The 22,941-nt window shown below is 40.8% G+C and overlaps 1 protein-coding gene and 1 gene segment (V, D, J or C); one reads left to right on the top strand and one right to left on the bottom strand.

Annotated features, from left to right (window-relative positions):
* Nucleotides 1-604: 604 nt before the first annotated feature.
* LOC116320240 (ribosomal protein S6 kinase beta-2-like) lies at nt 605-15,315 on the bottom strand. Its single transcript, XM_031739799.2, has 16 exons — nt 15,130-15,315; nt 13,654-13,708; nt 12,557-12,594; nt 12,352-12,466; nt 11,905-11,973; nt 11,656-11,803; nt 11,319-11,376; nt 11,124-11,224; nt 10,492-10,582; nt 10,293-10,383; nt 8,399-8,506; nt 7,056-7,118; nt 6,587-6,664; nt 6,243-6,350; nt 6,037-6,149; nt 605-4,823 (listed from the first exon to the last, which is right to left on the bottom strand). The coding sequence occupies exons 2-16, from the start codon at nt 13,705-13,707 to the stop codon at nt 4,640-4,642; spliced, it is 1,419 nt and encodes a 472-aa protein (XP_031595659.1). The 5' UTR covers nt 13,708; nt 15,130-15,315; the 3' UTR covers nt 605-4,639.
* A 3,714-nt stretch (nt 15,316-19,029) lies between these two features.
* LOC116320256 lies at nt 19,030-22,676 on the top strand. The segment is given in 4 exon segments: nt 19,030-19,227; nt 20,904-21,095; nt 21,204-21,356; nt 22,183-22,676. Coding segments are annotated over 4 exon segments (531 nt in total).
* The last annotated feature ends 265 nt before the right edge of the window (nt 22,677-22,941 follow it).

The following is a 22,941-nucleotide window of genomic DNA, read 5'->3' as shown; positions in this document are numbered from 1 at the left end:
ACCTTCTGCTGCTTTAGCCCTTCAAGGTTTGACGTGTTGTGTTCACACTTTGGTCATTTGAGTTACTGTTACCTTTCTAAAAGCTTAAAGCAGTGCGTCTATTCTCCTCTGACCTCTGGCATCAACAAGCCATTTTCTCCCAGAGAACTGCTGCTCACTGGGTATTTTCTCTTTTTGTGTGGGTTGTGTGGGAAAATCCCAGCAGATCAGCAGTTTGCGAACTACTCGGACCAGTCTGTCCATCTTTCAAAGTCACTTAGGTCACATTTTTACAACCTTCTCATGCTCAGGTTAAACTTCAGCAGCTCACCTCGATCAGGTCTACGTGCCTAAATGCAGCTATTTGTTAGATATTTGTGCTAACAAGGGCGAGCGTGTATGCTGTCTGCCTTTACAGGAAACAGGTGCTGCCAGTTGTTTGATATCGATCCGTCGAGATCAAATATGTGAATTTCTTTAAAGCTTGTCATTGAAAAGGGAAGTGCTAAGCACTCTTTGAGTAAAAACATATTTCTCTTAGTTTTACTGCTCGATACGCTCAATAAATCCGAATATCTGAAACCACAAAGCTGCTGAATCTCCATTAAGATCTCAGAAGAACAACTCAGCAAAGAACTCATTTTATTTTGAACACATTCATCAGTTTGAAGAAAGAACACACGACCGAAAGAAAAAACATAAGCAAATATGACAAAATAAAGTATAATCCACTCCATTCTGTTTTCCTCAATTCAATTTTTTAGAATATAGATTTTCAAATTCCACAGACTCCTGTTCACACTAACATATATATCTGTACCACACTGTAATTATTCATTATGTAAATAAATACATAAAAAATGAAAGCAAAGATTATTTCTGCTGCCTAAATGCATATTTTATCATGAGTTCGTTTATCACCGTGCTGCTGCAGTAACAAGCTGCAGTGTGAAGAGTTCCTCAGCTGTAGCACAGGCTGTGCATACAGACTGTGTCCAGTGTTAATGAAAGAAAGGCTGCAGGAGAGCAGGAGGACTGCCGGGCTCATTTCCTGCGAACAGGAGCGTGAACACAGGAATCTTCCCTTTGACAAAATTAATTAATTTTAAAAAAAAAAATAACAGTGTTGAATCATATGAACAAACAGAAAACATACAAGCATCAAATCCATCATTATTCAACTCCATCAACTCAGTTCTGTTCAGGCTCACTGTGGCCTCTACCATTTAGTTATTTTGGGAGCCAGAAGTGACCACATCTGGATGAGAGAGTGGAGTGACAAGTTACAACTACTTTATTTAATCTGTAACAATAAACCGATGGGCACACAGGCATAGATACCTGCCAGTTCATGCAAATGACAGACTAAAAAAAGTACAATTTCCCCAAAGCTAAAACACCGACTTCCTGGACCATGATTGGTACAACGACTGCACAGCGAGCCATGTTTGTTAGATAAACGCATTAAAAAATGCTCCAAATGGAACCAACAGCACAAAGTTGATCCAGAGTTCCAGTCACGACGTGACGGAGACAGCAGCTTCAGCTGCTGGAGTCACCATCATCCACTTTTCAAAGAGGCCACGCCCCTAATAATGCAAACTTTAGGCCTTAATGTGATATAAACAAGTGAATTTCTCTTTGTGTACAGTTGTTCTGTAAGGGGAAACTGGCCATGGAGACGTAAACTGTTTTTTGTCGCAGGCTGTAAACGGACATTTTAACATGGGTGTCTATGGGGACTGACTCACTGCTGGAGCCTCTGGTGGACATTAGAGGAACTGCACGTTATGGTGCTTCCATCTTAATTTCCCTGGGCTATTTTTTTTAAAAAGACCACAAATTTTCAGCGCAGCAGCTTTGAGGTAGTGCTAACATGATAACAGTGCTCAGCATTCTTACCTGATCGCTGCAAAAATAACAGAACCGTGGCTGATAGCAGTGCACAAATATAAAGATCGATTTTCTTTTTGGGTCCAAAAAGTAAAGCCTTAAACCTGCATCCCTTTTATTGTCCAATAGGGGGCGACTCCTGTGGCTGTAAAAAGACGTCTGATTGTGTAGAAGTCCACGTCTGTCTCACTTGAGCTCTGACTTTTGCAAACTCTTTGCTGATGAGTTTACGGCCTCACGCTCTTGTTTTAAATTCATTGAAAGAACGTGACGCTCCTTTTGTGAACACACAGAAGGACGACGGAGCGTACGAGCCTACAGCCGCCCTCAGTCTCTCCCCACTCTCTCAGATAGCAACAGCAAAGCCTGAGGCAGGACTTTGCTAACCAGTGGGTCACATCACAATACAGAATCAAAAAGTTATCAAACACTGAGCAGTTCATCCTGAGATGGAAGTTATTTTACCTCAAATGTGAATCTCATGGTGAGATTAGAGCAGAAACAATGAAATATTAGAGTCTGTAGTAGTCATTCTCTGATAATCACAAATGTCTGTACAAAACAGATACTGTCACTTAGCTAAGACGTGCTTGAGAAGACGAGGAGGTAGAAAAACTTTAGTATTCATCCTCCACTCAGCATGCATGGCACTGACATAGAAAAATGGGTTAGTGAAGATGCTGGAAGTACAGCAATAACTTCATAGTATCTACATTTATTCATATGATAACTCTTTCAAAAGTATATGCTGATGTAGCGCTGATCACTTTAGATGGTGCAAAGGAAAATTTACAGCTGGTGAAATACATTCGACTCTCCGGTAAACCAGGCTGAAGTGTTAAAGTGAATCAACGATCCAGAAAACAAATACATTAAGTCCATTAGGCGTGCGATCCATCTGTATACCTTACTGGAGTAGGACGACAGTTTAAGGTGGACCTATTCTGCTCATAGTTATTTATTCTTGGACTCTACCAGAGTAGCTTTGCATGATTCACAGTTCAAAATCATCCTTATTTATCTTTTTGTGGGCCTTTGTTCAGCCTCTGAGTTCATCCTCAGCCTGAACGAGCTGTTTTAGCTCCTCCCCCTTTGAGGGTGACTTTATTCTAATTGGTCTGAACACCAGTTGGGCGGGCCTTTTACAATATGACCATATTATGCATATCCCCTGTCTGTGGCATCAACCGTAGAAAGAACTGTGTGAAACCTTTTCACACTTAGATAATGTTTGGTACAATAATTCACCATTTTAAGAGTTTATAGATATAACAGAGCAGAGTAGGTCCAGTTTAAAGCTGTCCATTTATTTTCCTAATTTGTGTGAAATATTTGCGCTTGCAGTCTCTGCTCAGCTGTTTTAACGAGCTGCCTGAGCTCCTTAAAGGTACTTTTTATAAGTTTCCCAAAACGGGGGCAGCATTTAATCAGTGCTTGTTATGTTAATGACTTCCCTGGTGACTCACTTCACCAACTCATGGTATAAACTGGCTTATATGAAGGTACAGCCCATCCTTTGTTTAGCTTCAGCTGATCTCTCTAACACCAGTTTTGGACATCAACTCAGCGAGTGTTTACATTTAGAAAGCTTTAAAATAAGTACCTTTAATGCTCACGCAGGTTTGTCATTTTCCTGATGTCCTGTTATTTCAAAGAAAAGAGGAAAATCAAACAGCTGTAATAACTGTGGCTTCAGATGAACATGTAACTTGTGTGATCCCTTCCAGTGCTGAATTACTGTTTTTCTGAGCACGACAGGCAAAAACACTTTTTATTAACAGTATCTGACCTACAATTCATATGTAAAAATATTTTGTTCGGTTTAACCCAAAAATATTATTATTTTTATACAAGGTTTTTGTCGTCTGAGAGCACCATGTTTAGCACGCTGCTTTGACTGTACATTGCACCGACTGTTAAGCTCTTATTTTCCTATCTGATGATTGGTTACAACCTTCCCGGCAAACCAAATAAATAAAGTACTTCACCCTACGGCGTGATACGAGGACAGTATGTGTGTGAACACCTTTGGCAGTGAACATGAAGCTGCTCAGAAAGACTCGGAGACATTCACGAATACATTATCTCATGTCTGACCCGCCCTAATCCTACTGCTTTAGCCTGAAGTTACCAACCTGCTGCCTCCACGATGGCTGAAGGTCAATTTCTACCTTCGATCATGTGATCGTTCATCAGCCCGCTAATTAAAACGTCAGCCTGTGATAGCCGACCTCTTCGCACAAACTCTGATGAACTAATTAAAAGCTGATGACCTAATTAAACCCCCCAAAACTTTATATCACAGCTTCCCTTTGCTGAGATCACACCGGCGGTCATACAAGACGGTAAACTCTGTTACCATCAGTCATTTAGCCGACCTTGTGGAGGAGAATTAGTGGCTATTGACCTCTTTCTAGTGGGACTTTTGTTTCCCAGAGATTAGTGGCACAGCGTGACAGAAATACAGTTGCAGAAATACCAAGGCTGCAAACTAAAGCTTTGAAAAAAATGAGAAATAAATAAAAGTGCTGGACAGTAGCAGCAGCACTGTAGCTGAATATATATATTTTTAAATGTGAGGTGAGATGAAAGTTACAAATGAAACAAAAACGCAAACTGGAGGCTTCCCATGATGATTTTGGCTTCTCAGGAGCCTCGGAGTTAAACCGCTCTGTAAAGAAAAACCACAACACTCCAACTCGTGTTCCTCAGCACGACTAAACTACATGTTAATCTGACCAAGGCTCGTTCTTTGAGGAGCTCCTCCTCATCTCCGATGTCCTTTCAGCTTCTTGTTCCTCGCAGGGGTTTTGATTGGCTGACTGGCGGCTCCGTTTTCCTTCGGCATGGAAACCGGAGCTGCCGCTGTCGGTGGAGACATCGGAGAGAAAGGGTCTGGCTCTCCGTCGATGCTGGACTTGAACGGCCCAGCGGGGGAAAATTTTAAAGGACTGAAAGAAAAAGAAATAATGGTCAAGTTATTATAAACATGAGAGCAAGAAGGATAAATAAGCTTATTTTGGATGATCTCCCAAAATTTGCAGGAATTCATTCCTCTAATTCTTACCAACTACCCAAATGTTTCATTAAAATGTGTCTTTGCTCCCGGTGTGGTGATGGACACATTTGGAAAACTAAAAATATCTCAGACTAGTTTAAATAGGAGTCCTGTAGAGTACATGTAGTGACTGTAGACTCAATTAACATGAAAAAACTTACAGAAATTCACTTTCAACATCTCAGGCTGAAGAACTTTCAGCTTAAAAAATAAATAAGTAAATATGTTGACTATAGTCAAAGTCCTTTTAGAATGAAGTCCCAGCACTGCATACTGAAACACTTCCGGGCAGATATTCTGGAGCTCAGTCACAACTAGGGCTACGTCTACACTAATGCGGATAAATTTGAAAACACGGCTTTTGTCTTAAAACGCTCCGCGTCCACACTATCGTTTTCAGTCGTTTCCAAACAGTTGTTCATCCACACTGAAACGACTGAAACGTTTATGTTCCAGTACTGCGCATGCGTGAAACGTAAGACGATTCGACCTGCCTCATTTCTGTCTGCCGTTTATTTACTTTCCGGCTCTTTGGAACGTTGCAGCAAAATGTCGAGGAAAAGCACCGAGTTTTTTTTTTTAAATGGACTGACAATGAGGTGGAGTTGTTGCTGCGAGTCACACAAAAGTACAAAGCTGCAAAAGCGAGTCAGAATAAATGAATTTGAAGAAAAGCCATCTGGAGCATGTGCAGACTGATGTTAATCTTTAATAGGGCTGTCAAAACTGAGAGCAAACAAAACTACAGTATAATGCTGTCCGCCATCTTAGTTTAATTGGTCACATGACTGCATCATGTGACTAAAATGAGTCATCATTTCCGAAAGTCTGTGGTTACACTGTCCACACTGCAATGCGAAAACGCCATTTTCAAAAAGCTCAGTTTTCCTTGACCAAAAGCGCCGTCTCAGAGTGGACAGAAGGCCAAAACGGAGAGAAAAAGATGCGTTGTCAAACAAAAACGTATTAGTGTGGACGTGGCCTAGGACATAAATCCTGATCAAAGGGTTAGGGCCTCACAGATTAGTTCATGGTCCTCACAGCTCAAAGTTTTTGGACCGTTTCTCTTAAATACAGACTCCCAGAAGTGTCTTTCTTTGCGTTACCTGATGGGCGTGCGTGGGCTGCTGTTGTGTCGGCGTACATTTCTCGCTCGGGGTTCGAATGAGAAGCCTTCCTTTAGACTCTCGAGGACCGATGGAGCCACGTATGTGAAACCCTAAAAACAGCAGACGAGTGAAGAGCCTTTGACTATCTGAGACTTCATTATGAAGCGGACAGAAAAGAAGTCTGATGAGGAGGATAATCTCACAGCGAAGGCGAGCTCTGCGCTGTGGCTGAGCGAAGTGTCATCTGGACTGTCCACCGGCGTCTGTCTGGTAAACCTGGTGTCAAACTGGCTCACATCCTCATCCGACTGCTGCACGTAGACGGCAGACAGAAAAGAATGAGCAATTAATAAAGGTATAAGTTGGTGTGAAGGTAAGACAAAGGCATCGAGCGGTCTGGGAACATCAAAGAGAAACACACAGCAGGAGGTAGATGGGAAGAGAAGTTAATTTAAAGAAAAAAGGGAGTGGACACTGCTGAATCAACTCCTCTGGCTTTCAATAAATAAAAGGAATAGATTAACTTGAATAAGAAACGGTGACCTACCAGCTGTGGCTTATACGGCGGCTCCACTCTCCTATGCAGCAGGTCGTCCCAGATAACGTGTTTAAAGAAGGCGTGTTTCTGTAAAGGAACAAAAGGACCTGTTCTTAGATTCTTGTGTTCTTGGGGGAACGTCACAAACTCGGGTCCCTTTTGTTTTACAGGGTCTGCTTTGGTTTAGCAGTGTGGAATATTTCCATCATATGAGCCGTGATCAGAGCTGTGGCCCTTAATCTAAAAACACATCTCATTTAAATGTAATCATTTTGACCTCCACGTCTTTGACCTACATCTCTTCATCTCAAGTGGCTTCGATTTCAGTCTACACTTATTTTTCCCTGCCAGTCTAATTCTGAGAAAACACTGTACATCAGACGGATTTCCTTACAAATTTAGACTAAAACATGGACAGTCTGCAGGTATTTCAGAGTGTTTCCTGTGTTGTAGCTCACACAGGAAGCATCACAGTTACCTGGATGTCAGCACAGTCTGCTTTACTGGAGCCAAGTCTTTGGGCTGGGTTTTTCTTCAACAGCTGAAAAACAGATAAGAGTGGGGCGTGTCACCATGCAGGCAGATAACTGTGTGTCTAAAACCCTCAGCCTGAAATAATTACTCAAACACCTTTTCAGGTTTTACTGTTTCTAACCTCTACATTCAATTCAATTTCATTCATATAGCGCCAAATCACAACAGCAGTTACCTCAAGGAGCTTTTTATTGTAAGGTAAAGACTCTACGTTCACTTATAAGAAAACATTCACTTTCATTCAATGCTAGCAGTTATTATGTGAAGAACAAACAACTTTAATGTAAAATTAACTGATTTTGAGCAACTTGTGCCTGAAAGTATTTGTCAGATAATTAGCATGACTTTTCAAAACTTTTCCAGCCGCAAAAATCTTTCTTTTGCACTGAAACTAAAGTCATTAATTTGGCCCCTTTGCAAAGTTTTTATGTTGCTTTAAGGCGTCAGATGACCAGATGGGGGAGAAATGTGGAAGAAACGTCCACTGAAAGTATCTGTACAGAAGAAAACCCAAGCAGAACGTCCCGGTGCTGCGTACAAAACATAATGTTTTGTAAAAGTTAAAAGGTGAACTTCTTTAATAGCCTGGACTCAAAACTTTTACGATAAAAATATATAAAGTTAAATGTTCCAGAGAAAAATCTGGACATGTTTAAAACCATCTGGTTACCGAGTGTACCCTGGACTGTTTCCTACATTGATTTTATTTTGGCAGAGAGAAGGAGTCAGTTCACTGAGATGTGTGACTGGGAAGGGCAGTAAAGTCTCCACCGCACGCTGAGAAGATGGACAGCCAGCTTCTCTTGGCAGACGTGAAGGAGGGAGGCTGCTGGCAGGAGGCGAGCCCCAGTAGCTAAAAACCACCCCGACTAATTCTTAAGAATCATTGATCTGACACCGAATCCACAAACAGCAATTACTCATATGTGTACAAACCAGACCAGGAGCCACGATGCATTATTTAAAAAAAGGAAAAATAACTGGGCTGAAAAACACATTTAAAACTGAAACCAAATCAATTTGAAACCCACTCTGAGTGTCACAATCTAAAGCCAAAATCCTGCTTTTCTTTAGCATGATTTATTAGTGTAACCAACTGGGAGTTGATGAGATACCAGTTTAAAAACTGTGAAGTAAAGGGACAGAAACGAGTTTGGGACCCTGGATGTTTGATGGGTTTTCTCTTAACTCACTGGAGAAAACTTCAAAAAGTACATTTAAGCTTTGAAATGCACCGAAAGGACAAACACACCTGCCCCGTGTTTTATGTGACTTTGTGCTACGCACCTTTTTGACGAGGTCTCTGGCATCGATTGTCAGGTACGGCGGCAGGCTGAGTTTACACTTCAAGATCTTGTCGATGGTCTTCTTCCTGTTTTCCGCCGTGAACGGAGGCTGAAAACAGAGTACGGGATTCAGTCAGCGGTTACTAATAGGACATTAAAACTGCTTGTTAATCGATTCTGTGAGCACAGAAGTCACTCCATCCCAGCCTGAACCTAAATGCATTATTCAACAGCAGGGTGGCTAAACTGAGGGAAAACAGGAGAGCCCACTGGTGAGGAATAACACCGTCACAACTGTCAGCCTCCACCACCAGTTTGGCCTCCTGTGACTTTTTTCTCTTTTGATGTGGAATTCAAGTTTACATTTTGCTGTTCTGACATACTGGTGGATTTTTTCCTGGACCAGGACGGCCCTCTGTAGGAAAACTAGGGGAGCACAACTGATCCGAGCAGCAAACGCAAGGAGTCTGAGATCCTGCATTTTCTTTATTACTTCTGAACATTTGATGAACAAAAATGTCTGACTGTCTCGTCACAGTCCAGATGCTCCTTCAGTTCCCAAAATCAAACACTAAGACTGACCATCAAGATGTCACTGCTTAATAACCGGACTTCCAAGAAGCTGAGGACAAATTTAAATCGGGTACAGGTCTGGCTCATCGTCTCGCGCACTCTGGACCATTTTCAGCTCGGCTGCTATTTTCAGAGCTTCTACTGGAAGTGCTGTTCTGTCCTCTTGCACTTGTGCCTCCACATTGTGCATGCTGTGCTAAAACAGAGATCCTCTAACCTGATTTTCATTTTCTGGGAAGCGGATGATGTCACGGTGAGCCAAATCAGGGGAAGAGCTCAAGTGACGAGTTATTATTTCCATGTGCTGGCACAAGATGGCAAGGCTGAGGCCATTTCCTCTGAATGCTGATGCATCAGGACATGTTCACAGGCTCAACTGATGGTGCACAACCTCATGAATGCGAGGAAAAAAGCACGAGTGGACTCCTGGTCTCGCTCCTCCTCGCTCCCGGAAACTGTGGACAGTTCAACTGAAAACAGCTCGGTCGTATCCAGAGAGCCAGCAGTTATCACAGATTTCAGGTGAACCTGAAACAAGTTTATTTTTGCTCTCTGCAGAGGTCATCACAGGACTTCTGATGATTGATCTAAAACCTGCAGCTGCACTGAAAGCTGACTGAAACATATATGAGGAGATGACTGTGAATCTGGGAAGCCTGTTCTTTGAACCTTCTGATCATATTTATACTGCTGCTGCTGACAGGCAGTTGAGACGTAGCTCCAGCAATCCAAGTTTTGTGGACTGAGGCGTGAATCCATCACCTGTAGAAATTTTCTGTCCAACCACCACTTTTTTTTTTTTAATAACCATTTTAGCTGAAGTATTGTGGAACTGAGGAAATGAATATTCTCCCGTAGGGTGTTTGGAGCACACACTTACTTCACTACTTTCACTCTTAAATAAAATACCGTGACTAGAAAATCCGATGTTGTGAAATAGAGCTCAGCCTTCGTCTTTGTAAAGCAAAACTTTAAGAAACGGCCTGAAGGCTCCACAGAAACTAAAACTGAAGCTGCAGGAAGGAGCATGAAAACCCCGAGGCTCTCTGGATGGTCAGTAAAAGCTCTTCTTTGACTCGGCGGTCTTCTTCCAAACCACCATCTATCGCCCTAAACTTAAAAAAAAAAAAAATAAAAATGATTGCAGATACTAGCCAGAGGGGGCAGTCTTTTATTCTGTTAGGCTGCAGCAACCACTTCTTCATAAAAAGAGAAGCAAGCTTCTCTTTTTTTAGGCGAGCTTTAGGAGGAGGTACAGAGAAAAGCTTAACCCTACAGACAGCAGCCAATCAGCCTAAAAAACACTGCAGGCTCCAGCTTACCGATCCAGTCATCATATCGTACATGAGCGCCCCGAGGCTCCACCAGTCCACCGCTCTGTTGTGACCCGACCTGGTCAGGATCTCTGGAGCCCTGCAAGGAAACAGGCAAACACAAAGTGAGGGAGTGAAAGTTTTTGTGATGGGTTATAAAGCTGAAGCCTCGGAGTCTGTAATGTTTCGGTGTGTGTGTGTTACCCACATGTACTCGATGGTGCCGCAGAAGGTGTGAGTCACGGATCCATCGTGAATCGATTCTTTGCAGAGCCCAAAGTCAGTCAGCTTGATGTGTCCTTAAATAGAAAGTCAAACTGAAGCACTCAGATGAGGCATAAATGACTCCCTGAGGTATATTTACATCCTGTTTATAATTCAAGAAATTTGCCTCTTTTCTCCACCTTCATGAAAAATGATGCCTGCAGTACCACTAGTGTCCACTTGAGGCACACTTCCAAACCAAGTTAGTTAAAATATGAGACTTTGCAGGAGAAATAAACACATTTACAGGCAGCTATAAGAAACGAAACCCTCTATGGAGAGTTTCCACCTTCAGAACAAAACTGCTGAAATTGTATTAAATGTTAAAGCTTGAATAATTCCACCTGTCAGTCAAACATAACTATTAGACTAACAGGTGCATCTGAGCTTGCTAGAGTCCCTGAACTGGACTTTTGCATCACAGTTGTGCTGTTAGAGCATTTTTAAAGCAGTTATCTGCATAATAATAGGACTGCTGTGCAGTTATTGCACTAACAGCGGCTCCAAGAAATCTGTGCTCCACTTTTCTCCATTTTTCTCCATTTTGTGCATTCTCAGGCAAACTCGTGCTCTCACCTTGGTGATTGAGCATGATGTTTTCAGGTTTCAGGTCCCGATAAATAATCCCGTTAGAGTGGAGGTGACCGAGGGCCAGAGTGATCTCTCCAAGATAGAAGCTAAGCATACACAACATTTTAATTAAACATTACTTAAACAGTGAACAGTTTTCAGCATCATTAACAAAACGCACAAACCAGAAATCACACATACCAGGCAGTGTCCTCCATGAAGATGCCTTCCTTCTCCAGCTGCATGAACAACTCTCCTCCTGAGGATAAACAGCAGAACACTTGGATGAGACAAAGTTCACATAATGTCAGACCAACGTGGTATGATAGCAAATATCAGAGGTTGGATTTTTAGTCACATAGATTTTGTCTGAAATGTATTTTGGGTGCAGGTTAAGAATATTTCTACATGCATATCAGTGAACGGGACCCATCGTGTCTCCAATCTGTAAAAGACCCTTGACAAAAGGACCTGACGGTTAAGTCGGGGTAAAGATCAGCAGATGTTGCCCCACAGCTGGATGTTGCCTCCATCTTACCGCTCAGACACTCCAAGATGAGGTAGAGTTTTCCTCCAGTCTGGAAGGCGTACAGCAGATCTACGATGAACGGGTGCCTCACCGTCTCCAGGATCTCTCGCTCTGCTCGCGTATGGGCCGTGTCTTTAGCGTTGCACACTATCTTTGCCTGTAGGAGACAAAAAGTGGAAGGTGGCTTGATATAAACTAAAAACTGAAAAGTGCGCAATGAGAGAAAGGAGAAACAGCATCCAGGATCCATCCAAGTACCTTTTTCAGGACCTTCATGGCAAAAATTCTCCCTGTCTGAGCCCCTTGAACCTTCCTCACTTGGAAAACCTGCAGAGAGACAAAAGCAGCGGGATGCTGTACGACTGTGGTTGCAACAGGTAGGACGTTTTAAAAATCAAATCTGACAAATCAAACATGGGCAGCGACACACTGTGGTGACTCCTTGTGAATAAGGGAGTGCCTTTTTTATTAAACAAACCCGTCTGGGGGCAACCTTTGAAGATTTGGTTGATGGAATTCCTTTAAGAGTATGATCACACATTAGACTACCTGGTAATGTATCGAGAGAGGTAATAAAAGGTAACAGGGACCAGTAAAACTCTGATCTACTGTTATCAAGAAGGAATAAATAAAACCAAAAGTCTGTGCTGAAGAAACATACTACTTAAAGAAATGTCACATGTGCGCACACAGACACACACATACTTTGCCATAAGCTCCTTTTCCCAGCACTGTAAGAAGCTCAAAGCAGTCCGGTCCGACTCTCTCACGGTCCCTGTTGACACTTTCACTGGTCAGCTCCACCTCCTCCGTCTGGGCACTAGGCAGAGGAGAAAATAACCAGTATGGGTACCGGCATGAGCAGTTAATATTTATTTATGTTTCATATGCACTGTTAAACCTGGCTTACTTTTCTGGTTCTGGCACAGTGAAGTCGCACACATCATCCTACAGACAGGGAAAAAGAAGACAAACAGGGTTAAATGGAGCTGCAATATTTCAAAGGTACTTTTAATCGAAATGAAGAGTGCATAAAAGGTAGTTAAGTCTTTCAGATTTTAGACTTTTAGAAGGGATGCCTCCTGCTGCCTTCTGGACCAAACTTCACACCTTCTAAAACTAACTAAAACTGAAAAATAGCAGCTGTGTCAAACAAGCCTGTGTATTGTATTGGAGCGATATCAGCTAAAGTTAAAATAGGGCCGAGTATGTAATGCATGTAGCACCACAGGATGGTGAAAAGGTCCCCCCCCAAAAAAAAGAAAGAAAAAAAAAAAAAAACCACACAGCATTCTACAGAGTTGTGAGCAGCAAAAAGAGGAATAATATAACTTTAGGGGACAAGCTTTTTTAGCCACACCCCTTTTAAAGTGGCTGTCTTCTGATTGGCTTTCCTGTGTAAACAGAGGTTTTGGGCAGCTGGTGAGTTAGCTTCCATGAGATGGCCAAGCCATCGAGTTGTCCCCTTTGTAAGATCATACAGAGCCCAGAGCAGAAGGACAGGAAATAGTCATGCTCCCAGTTTACTATAAAAGGGTAAGTTTTTCAGAATAAAACTCTCTAGTTAGTCAATTCAAAAGAATGCATGAGTTTCCAAACAAAGCCTTCAGTGAGTCTTACAAAGTTATTGGGATGACTGTGACAGAATTTTCAAAATAAAAGCCCCTAGTTATAGTACTTTCTTTTAATCTCATCATTTAAATTTCAGAATACATTAAAAAAGGTAAAACTGCTTAAAAAATTTGTGATCTTCTTTCAACATTTTATGCAAAAAGTATATCATTTTATGTCATTTCCTGTTTACCCTACATGTGACACTTCATATTTTGTTATTATTTCACATATCACTAAATATAGTATTTAAAGAACACAAAGTAAAGAAAAACAGCATTTGTCAAAATTAAACAATACATTTACACAACATAAATCAACCATCGTATAAAAACATGATCATTTTTCCCCATTGTTCTCATTTGGCCTGGCTATAAATGAGCATTTGATGCAGACCTCTGTGTCACTGATGTCCTCAGTCTCCAAGTCGATGTCGAACACTCCTGCCATCCTGAAACAAAGACGGGACAGTCAGATAGTCTGCTGTGTTTAATTTCACTTTACTTACAAACACGGGAACATTTGTTGCTCCTGTGGACTTTCATACACCGACAGCTACGGCTGAAAGGTCGACAACTGCAGGTTTCAGATCTGCTCTGTGTGTTTACACCAGATCAGAAGCAAAGAGTCACGTCACATGAATACATCCGCATTTGAAGCTCAAAGTGTCACCAAACAGCCAACAGGACAAGGAGGACACGACGGACTAACAGGAAAAGCAAAATGTGAAAACTATACTTTGCATCTGTGAATTCATAACTCTGGAAATTTATGAATGATACTGGTTTGGGTTTGTACAGAAATCAGGTTTACATACTTTTATATTTGGGAAAAAAATTCAATGTTCTGTGACTCTGCAAAACATAAATAAATGTATTTATTCATTCATTAATGAGGATGTGACTTCCTAACAGCAGCACTGGGAGCCGTCCAGAGGTGCATAATGAGACTACAATGAAGGGGAGACTGGACAAAATTAATCAGATATATTTTAAATGGGCAAAATCTAAAAATGACACTATGCAAAACAAAACAGCCCGATGGAAACTTTAAATGATTTTAAATATCAATAAAACATTGTAATTCACTAAGCAGTGCTTTTGTTGCCAATCCCAGGTTGGATATCTACACGTATATTAATGAATGTTCTGCTATACCAGGTGCCCAAATAGGAAAGGTTAACAGCCAAAACGCAGCTTCATTTGAAAGGTTTCTGAAAATGTGCTTGTTCAGCATGTAACTCAAACACAGAATCAGCTGAGTCAGTTCAAATACACCTTCAGACTGTGAGCACACTCAAAATTTAACCAACTGGACCAAAACACACCGGGTCTGGAACCACAAAACTCAGCATGTTTTATCAGATGATAATTAAGGAGAGACCAGAAGTTATTTCCAGCCTCGTCTCACTCTGCTGCAGCTGACTGGCTGTAACACCAAGGCGTGTGTGAATACCCTCAAAAGAAATCGAACCAACCAAACATTAGCTGAGGCTCGGCCGAGCAAAACACGGCCCGGCTAAGTGAACGCTTATGAGGCGGCTGATCATCAGTTTAAACCCGTTAAATGTGACACATGTATTCTGTATCTTATTTTACTCGAGCTACGAATCCTCGGCGTGAAAAAAAACAAAACAGGGAAGGAGCTCATTCACTTCCCACGTTAGCCGAAACAAATAAACGTGTTAACTTGACAGAAGCGCTGAGCTTTCCCTGAGCTGATTTTAGGCTCACATATGGTCTTTTAGAGTCTTTAAAGTGTCACTAACTCCGGTTAAATGTTAGGCGTCACTGCGGTGACACGTCAGGCTGTGAGCAGGTTTGACAGGCTAAATAAAAACACCGAGAACAGGCTAAAGCTAACTAGCCTCACCTGGGGACGCTCCCTCATCCGGCGGACGCTCGGTCCTCTCTGTACGGTGATTTTCTCTTTTCAAGCAGCTTTATACACAACTAGCGGTGGCTGTCATTGCTTTGTCAGATTTTAATGACCTGGACCAACAACCATAGGGAGCTGTTTGGGTTCTTCTCATGCGCCGCGCTACTCTTCTTCTACTGTTTTTTGAGTTTATGACCGGTGTGTTAATAACTCGCCTTTACTGCCATCTACAGGACTGGAGTTTCGTAGCAGCGGGAAGTCAAAACGAGAAAAACAACAATTGTTTTTCATGTTTAGCCCGTCTGAGTAGCTCAGAAACTGCTGGTCTGCTGGGATTTTCCCACACAAACATCTCTAGGGTTTACAGATAATGGTCTGACAGGAAAAAATATCCAGTGACTTCTGCTACTTCTTGGTACTTCTCTTGGAGAAAATACCTTGTTGATTATTTTGAATTAATAGGAAGACAAGAAGGACCAAAAATTTGGCAGGTGGGGATTGCCTGGTCTGATGACTCTACATTTCTACTGCCATATTCAGATAGTAGGATCAGATTTGGCTGTAAACAACATGAAAGCATCGCTCCATCCTGCCTTGTATCAGCAGGTCAGGCTGCTGGCGGTGTGATGGTGTGGGGGATACTGCTTGGCACGTGTTGGTCCCCTTAGTAGCAACTGAGTGGCATTTAAACTCCACAGTCTACCCAATTACTGTTCTTGACCATGGTCTTCATGATCACATTGTACCCATCATCTGATGGCTGCTTCCAACAGGAGATTCACAACATGGAGAAGCAGCTGACAAATATGCAGTGACTGTGTGATGCTGTCATTTCAGTGTGGGCCAAAATTTCTTATGAATGGTTCCAGCACCTTGTTGAATCTGTGCCATGACAAATTCATTCTGCTCTGGTGGACAAACTTGGGCTAAGTTGGTACTAGCAAGTTGTACCTAATAAAGTGGGTGTAGAGCGTACATGTGCCTGTCTTCAGAATAAAGCTCTCTAGTCAGTCAATTCCAAAAAATGTATCTGTGCCTTTTTAGTGGTAACAGTGTTTCCTGCTGTGAATGTTTTGTACTTTTCATAGTAATTAGAACACTATAGCAAAAATAAGGGGTTTGAAATATCAGCTACTGGACTGTTTTGATTACTTTTTTAAATGAAAGGTTTTGGTTTTATTGTATTTGTTGGTGATTATTCCAGAATTAGTACAGTGTAGTAAATTTAGCATGTGAGTTTGAAATATCTGTTATGCAGTAATCTTGGCTACTCTTCTCTTCATCCTCATGTATTTATTGTTCAGCTGCAGTTTTGTGTCTCATCATTTGGGTTTCCACAAAGTGACCCATTTGTTTCTGAGCCGCAGATTTCCTGAGAGGTTGACAAACAACTGACAAATTGGGGAAAGAAGTTACCTGAGAATCACCTTCATTCAGTTCCACCCAGTTGTTGGTCATTTATTAGTCATTTCAGTAGCAGTGTCGAGCTTGTGACTTTGTGTTAAACTGCAATTTTCCAGCTTGGGTGTAGTGTGGGCACCAAAATCTGTTAACGTGTTTCCTAGTATCAATTGAGCTGTGTTTGTTTTGGAAGAAGTAACGGACCAGGATCATCTGAACACTGACATTTTGAATGTAAAGTGTGTGACTTACTTTTTATTTTTTTAGCATACAATTATTAAAAACTATAATTAACGACTTTAGAACATTTTAGAATCATCCGGTTCCACCTCTGGCTGCTCACAAACCACCAAACATCTTGTTTTTAGGCTGATCCTGTAATGTTGAAGGCATCGTGGTGTTAGAATTAGACTTGGACAAAAACGTTAATGACATTATTACTATAGAGAAAATGTATTCAAAAAGCAATAGTAGTCAAGTTAAATTAATTAGCAAGCAAATGACATATGGGTGCAGGGAGGTGGCGAGTAATCATCGTGAGTTTTTGTTATTTTAGATTTGGGGGTTCCTGTTTTGTTTCCATTGTGAATCTATTCGTGTTAGGCTTCAATATCAAAGCACTACTGACGCTAAGTTTTCATTTTTGTAAGGTTAAGGTTCTGGTTCCCATTTTTTGAATCCTCTCATATTTTAGTCTACATGGCATTTCCCTGCCTGTTCCTCCCTGTTTGTCTTGTTTCCCCGTTTCTGTTATGTTTAGTGTAAAGCTTCTCAGTTCAATCACTCTTTATTCATACAGCACCTTTAAAACAGGTGGTGCAGATCAGTGAGACTCGCCGCAGGACGAGCACCTAAAATAATTGCAATCGCAGACCGTGGTAGCATTTTTAGGTTACCTGGATAGACTGTGGTTGTTCACTTCCTCTACAGGGTCTGTTTGTGGGGTACTGAACTTAGATCACCAGAAAATAGAAAAAAAAAAGAAAAAAACTAAAAATCTACATTTTTTTTAAGTAAGACTGGATATTTGCATTAGAAAGGTGATACATCATAAAACTTAATATGATCAGTAAGTTGCAATGAGAGATACACAAATTTAAAAAAAACAGTGAAACCGAAATATTCAAAAGTCAGTCAAAAGTTGGAATGACACAGTTTTATGTTTAAAGACTGAATTCCTTCCAGCTGCTGTCACATCTGCAGAGATAAACGGCAAACATTTTCTCCCCAAAGGTTTTCATCCTGACTCTGAGGACCTGATGGGTTCATGGCCGAGTCCTGTTAGACACAGAAGCATGCATTCCTTTCTTGCTCAGAGTTCAGCAACATTTGTCTGGTTATAGAAGGAAGTTTTGGTGACAGATTGATCCAACAAATAGTTAAAATCTGACTCAAAGGTCCCTCCTACGTTTCTAGTTTAATGTAAAAAAATCAGCTCAGCTACATCTTTACATTTTAAAGTTAATCAAGCTGCCCTAGGTCATCAGTGTGAGGCCAAAGTCACATCTAAACTTCTTCTGTTAACTTGAGGCCATCTGTTATTTCCTGTATTATCATCTGTGACCCATAACAGGCAAAATAAACCTGCACCAACTAAAAGGAAAATCCCCACATGACCCACTTCCCCATACGATCAGGAAGTCACTTGAAAAAATTCCAAATCCAACCTAATAAAGGTCTGACTGTCATATCAGACCTGTGAAAGAGACGCCCCCGCCACCGCGCTGTTCGACCGCATGCTCCTCTGTAATGTTTTTAAAAACAAGCGCTCAGAGGGTCGCTGATCCTTCGGTTAATGTTTGCTTTATGATATTTTCCACCTCAGGTCCTCTACAGAGGTGACAGTTGTTTTGCTGTTGTGTGCTCGGGGTGCATGTGCTTCTTAGAATTTCTGCCATTTCTGTGGTTTTAACTTCCCTTTATGTCAGCCTGCTTCTCATGTTCAAACTCCAGTCTTTATTTCAAGATTCACGATTCTTTATTGTCATTATGTAGGCATAACAAAATATACAGGTATACTCCCTCACGTGGTGCCAAACATTTAATCAACAGATAAATGTAGTGACGTATAAAAAGTATATATACATACAGATACATATACTCATGCCCACAAAAGTACACAAAAATAACAAATACATGTATGACTACAAAGGCAAAAGCAATAGGAATGAACATGAGATATTCACAGACTATGAAATGTACACAAAAAACTGATGATTATATGAGAATATGTGTATATCTTAGGATGTAAACATACAGAATCAAAGTAGAATACTGCAGTTTTTACTTGTGTAGTAACATTTTATTACTATAATTTAGTTCCAAATATTTTACAGAGCAACAAAATACTAATATTTTTTTAATAGTTTATAACCATTAACGGGTTAAACAGAAGTTAAATGGCAAGTTAGCCATTAATGTCAAGGTCACATTTCTGGCTGTCCCCGGATGTCAATGCAAGTCTTACAATGTGATGATTGTAAGACTTGCATCAAACTACTGTGGAAAATTCACCTCACAGCTGAAGTGAAAGTAGTTAAAAGTAAGAGAATACAGAAGCAGGCTTTCAGTGGAAACAGCGGCTTGGCAGCTGAAAAGGAAGTGGTCTGTTAGACCCTAACATCATCACTTCTAAGGACACGAAAAATAGATACAAGATGAGGTCTCACTGGATTACATCGATTCTTACTGGTGAGTAAGAAAAATGCTTTGTGGTGTATCAAAAGTCTGCTTTAGGCAAATTTCAATGATACTGATGGGAAATTTCACCTTCCAGCAGGTTAAAGTTGTGTCAGATGAACAAACAGACATGAGAGGGCGTCATGATGGCATGATATACACTCGATGTGGTTGTACTAACTGTGGTGATAGGAGCAGGACACTTCCATTTCATTGTTGTTTTTTGATTATTTTAAATGTTAAAAAGCAAAAAAAACTAAACTACAGAAATGCTCATGAGGAGAAAAGTTCAAACATTTTCATTGAATCAAAGAACTTGGGGTCGTCAGGACTCAGGAGTCAGACTGCACTGCTGCTCGTAACAGAAAACAGCACCCACAATTACAGATCAAAAGCTCAGAATTAGGATACAAGAACTCACGGATATGTTCCACTCAAGTCACAGAAATAACACGACCTCCTCCAGCTGATTCATAGGACATACGTCTCAAAGAGAGAATTGAGCGTCATCTGCATAACATTTTAAATCTACAGCATTAATCATCTTAATGATCTAAAAACACATTTCTCGCTTATAATTTAATTCTGATGCTCTTCTGTGAAGATGGTAGTTCATAGGTGCTTCTGTGGGTCTGCTGGGAGTATAGGATAAAAGATGCAAATATAGAAGTGCAAATGCAGGAAAACTGGAGGCTACAACTGCTCCCAAGAAAACCTTTCCAGTCTCTGTCCAGTCAAATGAATTTGCTCCAAGTAGACTCTGATTACACACTAACTGCATAAAACTCAATGCACCTGAATACACTTTGAAGGCTGAATGCTTAAAAAGCATTAAGGTGTTATGTATTGATTAAACAGCAAAAAATATTATTTTTAACCATTTCAAATGGAAAAAACTCTTTCTGAAAATGAATCCACTGCATGCTTCCCATCAGAGCCAATGAGCTCTTTGAAAAGTTTTGGATGAACAGACTAAGTAAATGCGAAATGTCCAGTACTTTTAGATAATTGTGGATACAGAGAAATATTTTGAAACAACAGAATTCAGAAAACACTTCTTCAGAAAATAAAGGAAAATGAGCCAACGTGCAAAAACGTCAGCGTGTATGTGGTCCAGTTCTGTGAATCTGTGGTTTCCATCCACTGAGTAAGATAATCATTTCAAAAGGAAATATTTTTCAGTTAGATGGTTTCTGTGCCAGCAGCCTTGAGTGTATAGTCATAGATTGTATATGACAGATAATCAACCACTGTGATGTTACCCGCTGGTTTGGAATTCATTTTTAGTTAGAATGTTTGTCACCATCATGTTTGTTTGTTTGGAGACAGATGTGATTGCATTCATAAACTGTATGGGTGCACATACAAGCTAATTAGCTGCCGTGTTATTTGTCAGATAATTCAACGTGACCCAGGCACTAACAGCATAAACTAGCTGTGTGCTGGCTGCAGGTGCAGATTCTTCCACCAGGTTGTAAACGTGGTTATTTGTGCTGTGATTTATATATATATGTATGAGACACTGGGGACTCACTCACTGTCTGAGAAAGGTTCAGGTGGACTTTAGACGAGCTGCAGTTTTTCAACATTTTCCCACTGCTTGAGTAAAACTGAATTTTAAGGACACTGCAGAGAGAGATCTCTCCGTGCGGCTCGTTAAAAGTTGGTGTCCCTCTGATCCCCTCCAGAACTGATCACATCTGGGTTCTGGATGCTGCTTGTTCCTGCTGCTGAGGTCCAACACGTCCAGCTGGGTTCAACAGCCAGCGTGGGCTGTAACCTCTCCTATCTTTATGACACAACGTGGCTTAAGCATCACCCAGATAAACCTCCCACCATCATCTTCTCTGCCAGCCTCAAAGAGGGACGACCCATCCAAGGTGACCGATCATCTCACTTAAAAATGTTGGAAACATGCAGAGAGTGTAAGGCTGTGATTTCACTTTGTGAAGCAGGTGACCAGTAACTACCAGTTACTCTTTTTTTAGGGTTTCAGCTCAACAGTCGTTATACAGTGACTTTGGTGAACCGCTCTCTGGCACTGATGATCTCCGGTATCGAGGACAGAGACCTGGGGCTGTACTACTGTGTTTCCTACGTAAACTCAGACTTAAAAATTGGGGAAGGAACCAAGCTTCAGGGTAAGAGTAACCTTTAGGTGATATTTCACTCTGAAATTTTTCTTTAGCTCAGAGTCAGTTCTTCCACACAAACTTCCCCTGCTGCAAAGTCCGAGCAGGACAGAAGGTGAAGTTATGTACTTGATGTAAACACAACTTTGATTCAGGAGCTATTTTACAAACCAGGCTGGACATCGAGAAAGGAGCCGATGGTTATGCAACTTCTAAACGTTTGCTCGGACTTCAGCCTGAAAGAGACGGATTCATGAACAGGTTTTTTAGAAAGATGTCGAGTGAAGTGTGGTCTAAAATGGGGATGTCAGACATATGGCCTGGTAGACAGAACTGGTCTGGGAAAGGGTCCAATTCATCCCACTCACTGGCTTCTGAAAATGTCACATTTTACTGTAGTGACGTCAGTGTTACGGCCTTCTTACTAATGACACGGCCCATAGCCTGTCAGACTACACCCAAGTAAGAGATTTTTTATTATTATTTTTATTAGTCCTTTATTTATCCAGGTAAAAAATCTCATTGAGATTAAAAATCTCATTTTCAAGAGAGACCTGGCATCATGGCAACAAAATAGTGTTGCTAACAGTGACAGTTATTTTTTTTATTTTTTTTTTTTCTTTAATCTGCATTAATATGATGAACTTCTTTGATTTACAGCTGCATTCTTTCTAATGTTGTTTAAATCACAGTTTTATATTAAGAAGTCTCCGGGAATAAATGTGGAGTTAAACTTGTTTACACTGAAAGAAAGAGAAACAGTCAGAGGTGATGCAGGACTTCATGTCTCAGAACGTGTTTCACCCTCGGCTTTATTTTGTCTGTTTGTCATCAGTTTCAGGTTTATCTCGGTTTCTTTTTAATCACTGGTACTGCGTGATCTCGGGTTTCATCCTCATGATTATGGTACTGGCTGTTTGTGTCACCCACTGGAAAGCTCGAGTGAAGGAGAAGAAGAAGAAGACCGCCATCCAGACCAAATGCTGACATCACCTGTAAATATATGACAAATAGTAGCAATACCTCAACTCTGACACCAACTACACTTTCACAGCTGACAGTTTATGCCCACTATTATATGGATTCAATGTATTAATGTTGCATTTGTATATATACAACCTGTGTGTGTATGTCTGTGTTTTTATTTTGTGTGTAAAGTGTAGATTCTTTTGTTTTTCTTCCACTTCTTATTTATGGCAATCTTATGTTGGGTTGCTAAATGCACTGTATTTTTTCCTTCAAGTAGTTAAAATGATTTGTTGCTATTTTGCTTATAAATACAAAAACATGTGTAGAGTCTTTGTGTATGTTATTATCCATCTTGCTCAGTTATTTAGTTCCCCACATATCTTACAAAGCTATGAACTTCAATACATCTGGAGACACTAAGATAAGGCAACAAGCAGATATTGGAGGTCGTTGGTTTTCTTACAAATAAACTGAAATGTATAAGAGATAAACACACAAATTTCACAGTTTTAAATTTAAAGTTTTTTTAAGTTAAGCTAACAAGTGTAAAGCTGGGGTGAGGGTGGCCTCATAAATAATTAAAAATTAAGAATTTTGTCACTATTGGAGTAACACAACCTCACTC

This window comes from Oreochromis aureus, linkage group 6, assembly GCF_013358895.1.
Source record: "Oreochromis aureus strain Israel breed Guangdong linkage group 6, ZZ_aureus, whole genome shotgun sequence".
In the NCBI taxonomy this organism is placed as follows: domain Eukaryota; kingdom Metazoa; phylum Chordata; class Actinopteri; order Cichliformes; family Cichlidae; genus Oreochromis; species Oreochromis aureus.
Note: the sequence above shows the minus strand (reverse complement) of the source record. Positions and strands in the feature narration are given on the sequence as shown.

Bases quoted from the DNA above. Each gene is read 5' to 3' on its own strand.
- LOC116320240 (XM_031739799.2), bottom strand. From the start codon at position 13,707: ATGGCAGGAGTGTTCGACATCGACTTGGAGACTGAGGACATCAGTGAC. The intron at 11,804-11,904 runs GTACTTGGATGG...TGTCTCCTACAG, and splicing joins CCATGAAGGTCCTGAAAAAG to GCAAAGATAGTGTGCAACGC. The intron at 4,824-6,036 runs GTAACGCAAAGA...TTTTTCTTTCAG, and splicing joins AGCCCACGCACGCCCATCAG to TCCTTTAAAATTTTCCCCCG.